General features: G+C 43.1%; 1 protein-coding gene across 4 annotated transcripts in view; it reads left to right on the top strand.

Moving 5' to 3' along the window:
* Positions 1 to 12,988, top strand: part of Mxd (MAX dimerization protein) — a 306,376-nt gene that overhangs the window by 195,778 nt on the left and 97,610 nt on the right. For all 4 annotated transcript variants that reach the window (XM_076319265.1, XM_076319268.1, XM_076319267.1 and 1 more), the window contains exon 6: positions 10,263 to 10,590. In XM_076319265.1, the coding sequence (XP_076175380.1) occupies positions 10,263 to 10,590 (328 nt within the window). The remainder of the gene's footprint in view (positions 1 to 10,262; positions 10,591 to 12,988) is intronic.

Genomic DNA, 12,988 nt, shown 5'->3' with positions numbered 1-12,988 from the left:
AAGTGCTTCGTGTCGTAGGTATATACATACCAATCCATATAAACAGAGCGTTTTGTAACGAGCGTCTATACACGCATCTACACACACAGTGCAGGCGTATATAAACGTCCTTAACACGTCGTATATACATACCAATCCATATAAACAGAGCGTTTCGTAACGAACGTCTATACACGCACCTAGGCACACAGAGCAAGCGTATATAAACGTCCTTAACACGCGCAAAGTGTTTCGCGTTGAGCGTATATATATATGTCCTTAACACGTCGTATATACATACCAATCCATATAAACAGAGCGTTTCGTAACGAGCGTCTATACACGCATCTAGATACACAGAGCAGGCGTATATAAACGTCCTTAACACGCGCAGAGTGTTTCGCGTCGAGCGTATAGATACGTCCTTAACAGGCACAAAGTGTTTCGCGTCGAGCGTATATATATGTTCTTAACACGTCGTATATACATACCAATCCATATAAACAGAGCGTTTCGTAACGAACGTCTATACACGCACCTAGGCACACCGAGCAAGCGTATATAAACGTCCTTAACACGCGCAAAGTGTTTCGCGTCGAGCGTATAGATACGTCCTTAACAGGCACAAAGTGTTTCGCGTCGAGCGTATATATATGTCCTTAACACGTCGTATATACATACCAATTCATATAAACAGAGCGTTTCGTAACGAACGTCTATACACGCACCTAGGCACACAGAGCAAGCGTATATAAACGTCCTTAACACGCACAAAGTGTTTCGCGTCGAGCGTATATATACGTCCTTAACACGCAGAAAGTGTTTTCCGTCGAACGTCTATATACGTTCTCAGCGCACACACAAAGTGTTTCGCGCCGAGCGTATATATACGTCCACAGGGCACACGCAAAGCGTCGAGCGTGTATATACGCCCGCGGTATAAAAAGAAAACGTTTCGCGACGAGTATATACATACATCCGTGGTATAAGAGGAACGTTTCGTAGCGAGTGCATATATACTACATACGTCCTAAGCGCCTAGAGGGTTAAAATTCTCAATCGATTCGACCGACATAAAATAAACAGGGAATGATTTCCTAGGAGTAAGAATATCGTTCGCGATTGGAAAGCTTCGCTCTCGGAGACTGGAGACCGCAGGCAACTATGGAAGGTCGCGGAAAGTAGTCGCCAACCGGTGGCCGATGACTTACGTGGAAGCGGAATGATAATGCGAACGACGCGAGAGTGCTTCCTGCAATTATGTTACTCGCGTTTACGGTGCAACGTATAGGCGGCGGCGGGCCTGAATAATGTAAATAAAATGCATTATACGGCCGTGTATATTCCCGGATCGAATAATGCGAGTTTATATTCCACGTACCCGTCGCATCCTGCTCGCCGCGCAAGGTGGAACGTACGTATATGTCCCACTGGCCAATAAAGCCCGATACGATGTACGGGCCGCGGCGTGGCTCGCGGAATACGAATCGGTCGTGCAGCTGCGACATTAAATTTCAGTGTTTATTGTGTCACCGTCCGACGGAATACGGGATACACGCGCGTTACAGCGTCACGGCTCGCTTCGTCGCGCACGAGTATCGGCGCCCTGACGTACCACGGGATAGTCCATTCGATAACTGGGAGCAGCTTCAGCACTGGTAGGTACCAGGCGGATAGTCCATTCGATAACGGGGAGCAGCTTCGGCTCTGGCGGGGACCACGACGAGTCAAAGTGTCCTATTCGCAGCTTCGTTAATCTTCATCTAGATCACCGGCTCAGATTAAAAGCTCCGGGACAGAAATAATACGTTCGCTTTAGCGAGGTTGTAAATGGACTAGACTCGTCCGATTCTGGTAGCGTTAACCGAGCGAATGTATATGTTCACGCGGTAGTGAGAAGACCGAGATAGAGGGTAGATAACGGAAAGTGGGATGTATAGCGCTATGAGGGTACTTAAGGAGACATCCTAATTTCAATAAGGAACCTACGCCACGGAGATAAAAACGAAGAAAAAAAGAAAACTGGACTGTTGTAACATTATGCAGCGGGTTGTCTCTCTAACTGTCTCGTTATCCCCACCGCACAGTGGAACTGCGCGCACGGTGTCGACTTCCCGTGTTATTTAAGACCGGCGATCGACGATTGGTTCCGAGCCTGAGGCAATTCGAGTGGCAACGCCTGCGTGCCTTAAATTTACGAATATGTGGTAGATAGTAGCCATTTTCCGATAGTACTGGGTAGTAGCCATCTTCCAGCGATAGACTTAGAAAGAAACATCTTATCGGCGTCGCCTTAACGATTTGACTATGGGTACTTGGAACCGAGATCGCTTACGGTAACGTAACGAGACAGTTACTATTCAATTTCGAGGTTACGGAACCTTCTACCGCTTACGCAACCCACGGTTTTATGTAAATGATAATCTAATAATCAATATTTGTAGGATATGCTTCGAAATGCAGCACGTGAAGGAACGATACACTGGTACCGTAATATTTTGACTCTCGTTTCTTACCATGTTTTTTTACAAACAACGCGCTGTGAAGGACGTATATATATATATATATATATATATATATATATATATATATATACACATATCTATTTCGTAACCAATTACTATTATTGGCTGCATATGTACGCCTTTTGTAACCGATTACTACTATTGGGCGCATATATGCGCTTTCGTAACCGATTACTACTATTGGGCGCATATATGCGCCTTTCGTAACCGATTACTACTATTGGGCGTATATATACGCCTCTCGTAACTGATTACTTCTATTGGGCGCATATATACGCCTTTCGTAACCGATTACTACTATTGGACGCATATATACGCCTTTCGTAACCGATTACTACTATTGGGCGCATATATGCGCCTTTCGTAACCGATTACTACTATTGGGCGTATATATACGCCTCTCGTAACTGATTACTACTATTGGGCGTATATATACGCCTTTCATAACCGATTACTACTGTTGGACGCATATATGCGCCTTTCGTAACCGATTACTACTATTGGGCGTATATATACGCCTTTCGTAACCGATTACTACTATTGAGCGCATATATACGCCTTTCGGAACTGACCTTACCATTATTGAGCGTGTATATACACCTTTTGAAAGTATATTCTCTTTGAGGCCGTATAAATACGCTTTTCATAGTAAAAGGATTAAGTAGCACAAAAATATCGTAAAAGGGAACTAAGAAAAGATAAATCAATGGTGTAGCCGAGCGGTATAGAGTAAGGCGATAATTTCTACGGTAAATTTTTTATCTGAATTTTTTAAACTTACGTTACAGCAAGCTTCACGCATGATTGTTCGGTGAATTCGGTGTTTGTGAGAATTATGGAGAACTTTAAATTCCACGTTGCAGTGGCTTGAAACGGTCTTCCGCATCACTTGAGCCGACGCGTGAATAAAAAAAAAGTTAAGAGTGTTAATCAATGTTCATACGTATCCTCACTAATATTCATGCGTTTAATCCCATTTCGTTCTAATCTGCCCCTCCAAAGTGGCCTGTTTTGAAGAACGCGTGATCCTCTTAAAAGATAACAGAACCGTGAATTATGAGGTTTCCTCGAGGGAGCACCTGCTTATTTCTTGGTAATTGAAATCTAGTTCCGATTATTTACATCAACTTCATTTTGTGGCAACCGGTGGATATTATGAATAAAGCTTTCTGAAAATCTTTTTTAAGAAATTTCTAAGATTTTTCAAATCTTAAAATATTCGGTTTTATTTTTGAACCAATATCATTCTGTAAATCTTGGCGAGTAAAAATTAACCCCACACATTTCGCGCTCTATCTTAAATACGAACATCGTAATATTACAATGCTGTAAACGTTAAATTCCCCACGAAATTATCTTATAAAAATGATACTTAAAATACAATAAAAATATACAGCAGTTTTTTCATTCCTTTTTCATTAGCAACACCACCAGTTGGGAGTTTCTTTTACCCCGTGGTTCTTTCACGTCGCAGGCAATTCTGTCCTTTCTAATCGTTTCCCCTATCCAGCATTATTCCCCTCCATTCACCTCCACCACCGGCAATTGCTTATCTTTACATCTCCCTGTTCTCGCATCGCAGTTTTTATCCGTCCCTCTTATTCCAAGACGTTCTCCTCTTTCGCATAGAAGAAGTGATTACAGGGGACTACTGTGTAGTGTTCTGGAAGGGTGTCATAAATCGCAGACAGCTTCCACCTACCCCTCTTTTAACCACTTCCTCTCTCGCATCCCCGTCGTTCTTCTTACTGCACTTATTTACATGCCAGCTTCTTTCGTTTCTTCCTTTCGTTTTTTCATTTTTTTTTTATTTCCATAGACACGCGATCTGGATCAAAGAGGTGCACGATTTCTATCGAGACAAGTGTACGCAACGTATCTACTATCTGAGTAAAATTTTCGACAACGATATTTGAAATATTTAATATTGGAACTAATGTATCGAGTTGGAGAAAATGTCCATTCGTTTGTTCATAAGACATTGAAATCGGTACCAATTGGCAAGAAGACTGAACCGAGCTACTGAATTATGCACACCTGTGTGAAATTGGAATAAAACAATCACGTAATGCTCGACTCTTTTTCGTGAATCAATACCTATTGTATCGTTCGTTTCTATCATAAATCTAGAAAGGGACAATTGGATACCGAAGTAATGTTCGAAATTCAAAAACAAAAAATTCGATTTTCTTTCAAATCTTTGTTCGGATTGTGGTACGTTGTAGCTGCAACAATCCATCAAGATTTTGCCTTTACTCTTGCATTTGTTCAAATCAATTCACCGTGACGAAACTTTATCGTTGTTCATGAATGCGGAAACATATTGCTGACGAAATACAATGTTCCACTTGCCTGGAATAATTTCCGAACTGGAATTATAGTCTTCGTGTTTACGTATTCCTTAGAGTAACTTTCTTCTGTCAGGGAACTTTTTTCATAAAATTTGTATAACTTTCAATCGAGGAGCTCGACTCTACAATGAAACTAGTTTACGAAGCGGCGCGCAAGGTAGGAATAAACGCAGCAAAATGGAACGAAAAATGCATCGCAGGGACGGGAGGCGTCAAACTGCAGCGAAGAACATGTCGCAGCTCTGCTTGGAAACTATAAATTGGATTGACGACGTTTCACGCATCGTCGGAAATTTTGCGAGAGCGAGGAAATTCCGTTGTCGTTTCCATTTATATCTTAATACCAGACATCGATGTAAAAAATTCAACGCCACCTGGAAAAGATTAAAACGACTTCAATCTGAAAAGCAATTTCTTTCGTCATTTTAAAAACGGACAGAATACTTCACCCCGTAAGTCCCGAGTTTGAATTATCACAACAACGTTGAATCGACAAGTAAAATTTGAAAAGCATCGATTAATCTCACGTGAGCTTCCAGAGAATACATTCTTTCGAATAAACTGTACATTTATACAACCTGAGATATTCAATCGTTCGAAACGATTAAAGTTCGTCGCTTATTGCTAAATCTACTTCATCTCGATCGATATAATCAGACCCTTTATTCCTTATTCTAGTACCGACTGTTTAAACATTTTACCATGGTAAAAGGAAAAGAATAAGCCGAAAAATGACATACAGTTACTCTGGAATAAAAATACGAGCAGAACCGTATTCTTTGAATAAATGTGAATATCTAGTGAAATATAGAGAAGAAAAAAAGAAGGAAGGAAAACCCCGAGCGTGAGATAATGCTGAACAAATACAATCTAACAGAGACTTTCAGATTCACGGGATTTCCATTAAATCGATTTCAGGCTCCCAAACGAAAGATTCCATCTTGAAACGTTTAATCGGATCCTCGCCACGGTCATACGTATTCCGTGCACGCGGCAGACGCCGGTCGTCGACGTTAATTCTGTTTAAAGTAAATTCAACCTCGCTAGGCGAGTGAAGTACGCGTCGATTACGTGGCAAAGAAAGAAACAGCGTTCTCCACTTCTTGGCGCGCTGGTGACGCAATAGGAAGCTCTCCAATTGCAACTGTGTAATCGGTGACGCTTCGTTATTTCGCGTTTGGCCTTCACCGCCGGAACTGGCCTGCCTTTTCTTCGCGAATGACCGTTGTCGTTGAATTACGAAACGAGGGACTTCGCATCGACGGATTTATGTATGCTGATACAATGGGGTAATTTCTTTATCCTCTCGATTATAGTGCGCTTGAAATTAAAAGCGTCCACGGGACGAGACACTCGGTATTCCACGACCGGGGTTACGAAACGTTCCACCGTTTGCGAAACGCCTAGCCTTCTACGAAGGATAATTTAATAATTTATTTCGTTTCAACATTTTTTTTTTTTTTTTCTTTCTTTCTTATTTAACGACTGCATTCACCGTGTTTAAGAAAAGAAGAAAAACGTACGCACGTTGCATTTTATTGGAGTTGAAAGAGCGTGGTTCGATGAGTACAGCTATTCCACAACCCGACGATGATCAATGTTCTTTCGCGAATGATTACTGTCGGAGGGCGTGTATAAACGTCGTTCGTGAGTAATTGCATTTGGAGGTCGTATATATACGTCTTTAGTATATTTATATACCCTCTAAAAGGAGAACTCTAGAAGTCTTTCGTGTATATACGTCCCCCTAAAAACAAGGTCATGTACAAAAGATGTACATATACGATCTCTGAAAGCAATTATTCACAAAGGACGTCTATATACGCTCTCCAACAGTAATATATATATATATATATATATATATATATATATATATATATATATATTACTGTCGGAGGGCGTGTATAAACGTCGTTCGCGAGTAATTATATTTGGAGGTCGTATATATACGTCTTTAGTATATTTATATACTCTCTAAACGGAGAACTCTAGAAGTCTTTCGTATATATACGTCCCCCTGAAAACAAGGTCATGTACAAAAGATGTACATATACGATCTCTGAAAGCAATTATTCACGAAGGACGTCTATATACGCTCTCCAACAGTAATATATATATATATATATATATATATATATATATATATATATATATATTACTGTCGGAGGGCGTGTATAAACGTCGTTCGTGAGTAATTGCATTTGGAGGTCGTACATATACGTCTTTAATATATTTATATACCCTCTAAAAGGAGAACTCTCCTTTTCGTATATATACGTCGCCCTGAAAACAAGGTCATGTACAAAAGACGTACATATACGACCTCTGAAAGCAATTATTCACGAAGGACGTCTATATACGCTCTCCAACAGTAATATATATATATTACTGTCGGAGGGCGTGTATAAACGTCGTTCTTGAGTAATTATATTTGGAGGTCGTATATATACGTCTTTAGTATATTTATATACCCTCTAAAAGGAGAACTCTAGAAGTCTTTCGTATACATACGTCCCCCTAAAACAAGATCATGTACAAAAGACGTATATATACGACCTCCGAAAGCAAGTATTCACGAATGACGTCTATATACGCTCTCCAACAGTAATATATATATATATATATATATATATATACACACGTATGCATGCGGGTGTGCGTATGTGTGTGAGTCTTTCGTCAATGATTTCTTTTAGAGGTCGCTGGCAAAAAGAACGCTCGTCCGCGATCGGAATTCGAATCAATAACGACGATCGTGATCGGCTCTCTTAATCCTCGATCGCGTGATCCGCCGCCTTAATTACTGTGCAGCTTCTAGGTCGCTCCGGATGCACGGTACGTCGTGTCTTCTTTAATTGAATCTAGTTGGACCTAGGTCTCCGATGACGCTGGCTACACTTCGTACGGATCTCCAACCTTGTCGCTGGCCAATGTTCTACACTCGCTCTTATGTAATTTTTCTTGCTCTAGCAGGGATCAGATCTATCGAATCGATCCATAGATCCGAGGAAACTCTCGTCGTTCTCCTTTCGACGTGAGAAACAATGTTTTCAGAAATTTTGCAAACGTTTAAACTTCATTCGATCGAAATATTGAAAAAGATACAGTCCTCTGATATTTTTTAGGGAATTCTTCGAAACGAATCTAAATTTTCGTTTAATTTCGGTAAATATACTCGAAGAAAATTGTGAATCACATTCACACGATTTTATTGTCAGAATTGAAAACTAATTTAATAGTTCACAGGTAACAAGGTTAACAAACTGAAGAACCTATAAATGTAAAATGTTCTCGAGTCGGTAAAATTCCTTCTTCGTGGCTCACTCTGTATAGAAGTTTCCTCTAACGAAATATTTACTGGCGATAAGTAGAATAAGGAAGGGATTCGTCTGATATTGTCGATGCTGAAGAAAAATTTTCCGTTTGAAATGCTCACGGATGTTCCACCAGACAGTTCATTCCGCGAAGAGAGCCCGAGAATTCATTATATCAATATTTAATTTCACCTCATAATTAGACAGACTTTGCGCGCGCATCCAGATGCATCTGATGCGATTATTTTCAAGCTAACGAAGACGTGAAATTGCCAGTGCAGTCACATTTGTCGCAATCGTCTGATCAAATTACAGTGTACGAAATAGAAATACTTCAATAGTGCACTACATTTTACAAAATACCGAATAACAATAACGTTATTCAGAAATTTAGATCGGGGTTAATTTATGCTAAATATTTTAGTCCTTTTACTACAAAATATGTAGGTATACACACTTCTAAAGTAGACAATCGTTCAAAATTTATGTACATGTCCTCTAAAAATTGGCGACGATACGCAACAAGTATGAATACAGGTCTTCTAAAAATAGAATACCATTTATGGAAAGCGTATATCTACGTTCTTTAAGAAGGCCGTATATATACGTGCCTTCACTGTGCGTTGCTGATACAAAGTATGGCCAGAGTCGACCACTTTTAAGAAGGATCCAATCTCGGATAGAATTAATACCTGGGTTTGTTCACGAATAGAAGAAAGAAACCTTTCGAGAAAGCTTGTTAAGCGATCGAATAGAGGAAGTTGTGAATTTCATATTTCCGTGCTCGTTATACACCGACGAGTGTTTCAGTGAGGAGTTCAAATTATTCAAATTTCATGTCAGACTTTGCAAATAACTTGAAGCTTCGTTGTAATCCACGAGCTTGGCAAACCACGGTTTACCAGTAATCCCGCAATTTTTCATCAATTTTGTATCTATAAAATGGTGGTCCCGCAGAATCTGTTCGTCGAATTAATTCGCCGAGCGCGCGATAAACGAAGACGGAAGAAAAGTAAGCCAATTGCGCGACTTCGAAACGACCGCAACGCGGTTAACGTCGAATTCGGCCGTAATACGGATCTTCTCCTGTATAATTTGCCATAAACGCATTAAGAAATACTTCGTCCGAGGCTTTGCAGCGAATGGATTACCTGTATCTGTGCTTCGGAGCGAACGTAATGAATAAAGGGGTCGAAAATTGAGGGATTAAATATTGCGGATTGAATGTCTGCGGACGTAGTTAATCTTGTCAGTCGACAACGACGAGTTTATGCGTCGTTACTTGATAAAAATTTGTATCCGATAAACTTTTAAATTTAATTAAAACGACAGGTGAATCGTGCGCGTCGTGTGTCTCGATTAAAATGATCGATGCGAGTAATGTTTATCGCGTAATGTAATACCGAGGTATCAGTTTGCAGAACATCGAAATAAATAAAAACTATCGCACCGGAGCCTTCGTTTAAAGTGAGACACACTATATTCGTCCATAGAAACCTCAGCGGATGTAATTATGTTTCATAGTGTCTGAACAGGTCTCTGTTGCAGGTTCTTAATTATAATCGCCCACCCAATTTTTGATACCAATAATATGCCTGAAATCATCCATTGGATGAAGTGCGAACATCGTCAAGTTGATCGAATTTGATTTAACGTGGGTTTACTCCCTGAACGATGAATTCTTTAAAAAGATACGTAGATGTTTCAAAGATAGGTAAACCCTATCTACGAGAATTCTAAGCGTTTCTAGGCAACAAACTCGCCAAATATTCACCTGAAAACATCGAACTAGCCAACACCAACGATAAACCAGCTTCCCCAAAAGCGAAAGATCACGATTCGTTAGTACTGCACTTAGCCAATAATCCCAGAGACAAAGACCCAACCTCTAAGAGATCTCGTCAGACTCGGTCGTCTCTGTCAGACCACCGGCAGAAATCTTCGTGTATACCGCAATCCAGGCGTTCGCCTGGCCGTTGCAGGATACCCTTTTCCCGTGCTATCGATCCGCCGTGAGAGGACGATGCAACATCGCCGGAGAGTCACGCACGCAGTCCGGTGCACCGCATAATCGCCGCGTCCCTCGGTTTCAGAACCTGGAGGAGCGTGAACGCAAGCACGCCGGGCACAAGGAACAGCTGTCTCGTGAGCACAGGTTCCTCAGGCGACGGCTGGAGCAGCTGACGAGCCAGACGGGCTTGAACGGGCTCCATGGGCTGTACGGGTTGAGCTCGAGCGCGCCGACCGGTTCTTCTTGCGGCCCCGGAGCGGTCGCGGCAGCCGCAGCCGCCGCCGCGGCGCTCCTTTCCAAACGGCGCAGCGTCTCCGAGTGCTCGCTCGGTACGGCCTCTTGCACCAGCTCCACGGCCAGCTCCAGGAACTCCGACAGGTCTGCGGGCAGTCCATCCGTCTCGGAGTCCGGTGAGTACACCAATGATTGTCGTCTACTTGTGTGTCGCTGCTTGTTCGCGATTGCAGTCACGGCGCAAGGTATCGGCCGCTGGAGGCCGCTTACCCCCACTCCGCGGTCAAGGTGAAAGGTTTCGGCCGCTAGAGGCCGCTTAACCCCCACTCCAAGGTCACGGCGCAAGGTATCGGCCGTTAGAGGCCGCTCACCCCCACCCCGTGGTCACGGCGCAAGGTATCGGCCGCTAGAGGCCGCTAACACCCACTCCGCGGTCAAGGTGAAAGGTTTCGGCCGCTAGAGGCCGCTTAACCCCCACTCCAAGGTCACGGCGCAAGATATCGGCCGTTAGAGGCCGCTCACCCCCACTCCGTGGTCACGGCGCAAGGTATCGGCCGCTAGAGGCCGCTAACACCCACTCCGCGGTCAAGGTGAAAGGTTTCGGCCGCTAGAGGCCGCTTAACCCCCACTCCAAGGTCACGGCGCAAGATATCGGCCGTTAGAGGCCGCTCACCCCCACTCCGTGGTCACGGCGCAAGGTATCGGCCGCTAGAGGCCGCTAACACCCACTCCGCGGTCAAGGTGAAAGGTTTCGGCCGCTAGAGGCCGCTTAACCCCCACTCCGCGGTCACGGCGCAAGGTATCGGCTGTTAGAGGCCGCTCACCCCCACTCCGTGGTCACGGCACAAGGTATCGGCCGCTAGAGGCCGCTAACACCCACTCCGCGGTCAAGGTGAAATTTTTCGGCCGCTAGAGGCCGCTAACACCCACTTCAAGGTCACGGCGCAAGATATCGGCTGTTAGAGGCCGCTCACCCCCACTCCGTGGTCACGGCACAAGGTATCGGCCGCTAGAGGCCGCTAACACCCACTCCGCGGTCAGAATCAAAGGTTTCGACCGCTAGAGGGCGCCTACCCCCACTCCGCGGTCACGGTGAAAGGTTAGGGCCACTCGAGACCGCCTACTCCCACTCCCCGGTCACGGTGTAAGGTTTTGGCCGCTCGAGGCCACCTACCCCCACTTTACTGATCGTACCACTTCACCGTCACGTGATCGAGTTACGTTAATGGGGCGTTACTTGCAAACGACGACGCGAAATTTTATTCGAGGGGATCAGCGACGAAAATCCGTAGGATCTAGCATGGAGGGTGTTGGAAGAAATTGTAGGTCGTTTAAATCTATTTCGGGATAATCATAACGTGTAAGATTGTAAATGTACAGCGCAGTGTCGAAAAATGAACTGGGTTTTGGATACAGAGATATGTCAGTGGAGGGGAAGATAACATCTTAGAGTGGGAGAAGGATAATTGAAGGGAGGGTGGATTTCAATCATTATAAGGGGAAGGGGAACAAGCGGTAGGGGTTGTTGACCAAATGGGGGCGGAGATATAGGTTGTTGATGACTGTAGAGCTTCGTTCTAGTTATCGAAGTGTGAACGAATATATTGGATTCGGCAAACAGTAGCAGACTACAGAAAGGGGGAATAAAATAGCACATTTAGAAATTGTATACGAAGATTTTCTGAGGAAACACCTTTGGACTTCCATATCTGTATCGTAACGCTATCTTTGAGATTCTTTTTATCACTACTCGTCGCGGTAACAGCCCAATTGTTTAATGAGAAAATAGCTATTCAGTGGCCTTGAGCGACCAAAGTCTTCTGCCTTGTGACCAGTAATTCCTATGGCGGAAATTAGATGTAAAAGTTTCAAAGGCCTCAATCGGTCTATAACAGGCCAGCGTTGTGAATTGAGACTCTATTGGACAACCGTGTCTATCTTGGCCCGATCAAGAATGTCTTCATTCTCTAATCATCATAGATGTCCAAGGATTTTGGGATAATTTCGCTTGGATATTATTATAAAATACGTATACACCCTTTTAAATTTGATCTTGAATTTAAAAACGAATATTAAATTTTTTTTCGAATCATCTTAACCGTAGTAGATTACTACAAAAATAAATCTAACAAGTAGAATTGGGCGTATACATACGTCTTTCATTCAAGACTATTCTTTAAGAGGACGTATATATACGCCCTTGTAGACAAAGGGTGAAATAAACGTTTCGTCCGTAAACGTCGTGACCTATATCGTGTGAAGAGGAGCAGTTCGAAGCCAAGTAATACCTAAAATATGCGCATAGTTTCCACTTTCTTGAATTAATACTTTTCAAAGTTAATATTTTATTCCGACCGCGGTGAAAAAGTTCCGCGGGCTTTGCTTAAAAGAGATGCCCCGAAAGTTTCGACGAGAATGCGAGGGGTACAAAATTAAATCGAAGGGATGGAAAGAAAACGTAACCAAAGGAGACGAAAAGTGGTTCCATTAATCGATGTGACGAGCAAGGTAAACAGGTAGCCGGTAACGTTAAGCGGTCGCGCAACGCTCGCCTGCTCTGAGGATCGCGTGGAA

The sequence above is a fragment of the Ptiloglossa arizonensis genome, chromosome 8 (assembly GCF_051014685.1).
Source record: "Ptiloglossa arizonensis isolate GNS036 chromosome 8, iyPtiAriz1_principal, whole genome shotgun sequence".
NCBI lineage: Eukaryota > Metazoa > Arthropoda > Insecta > Hymenoptera > Colletidae > Ptiloglossa > Ptiloglossa arizonensis.
The sequence above is the reverse complement of the archived record's forward strand: the minus strand, read 5'-3'. Positions and strand labels throughout refer to the sequence as shown.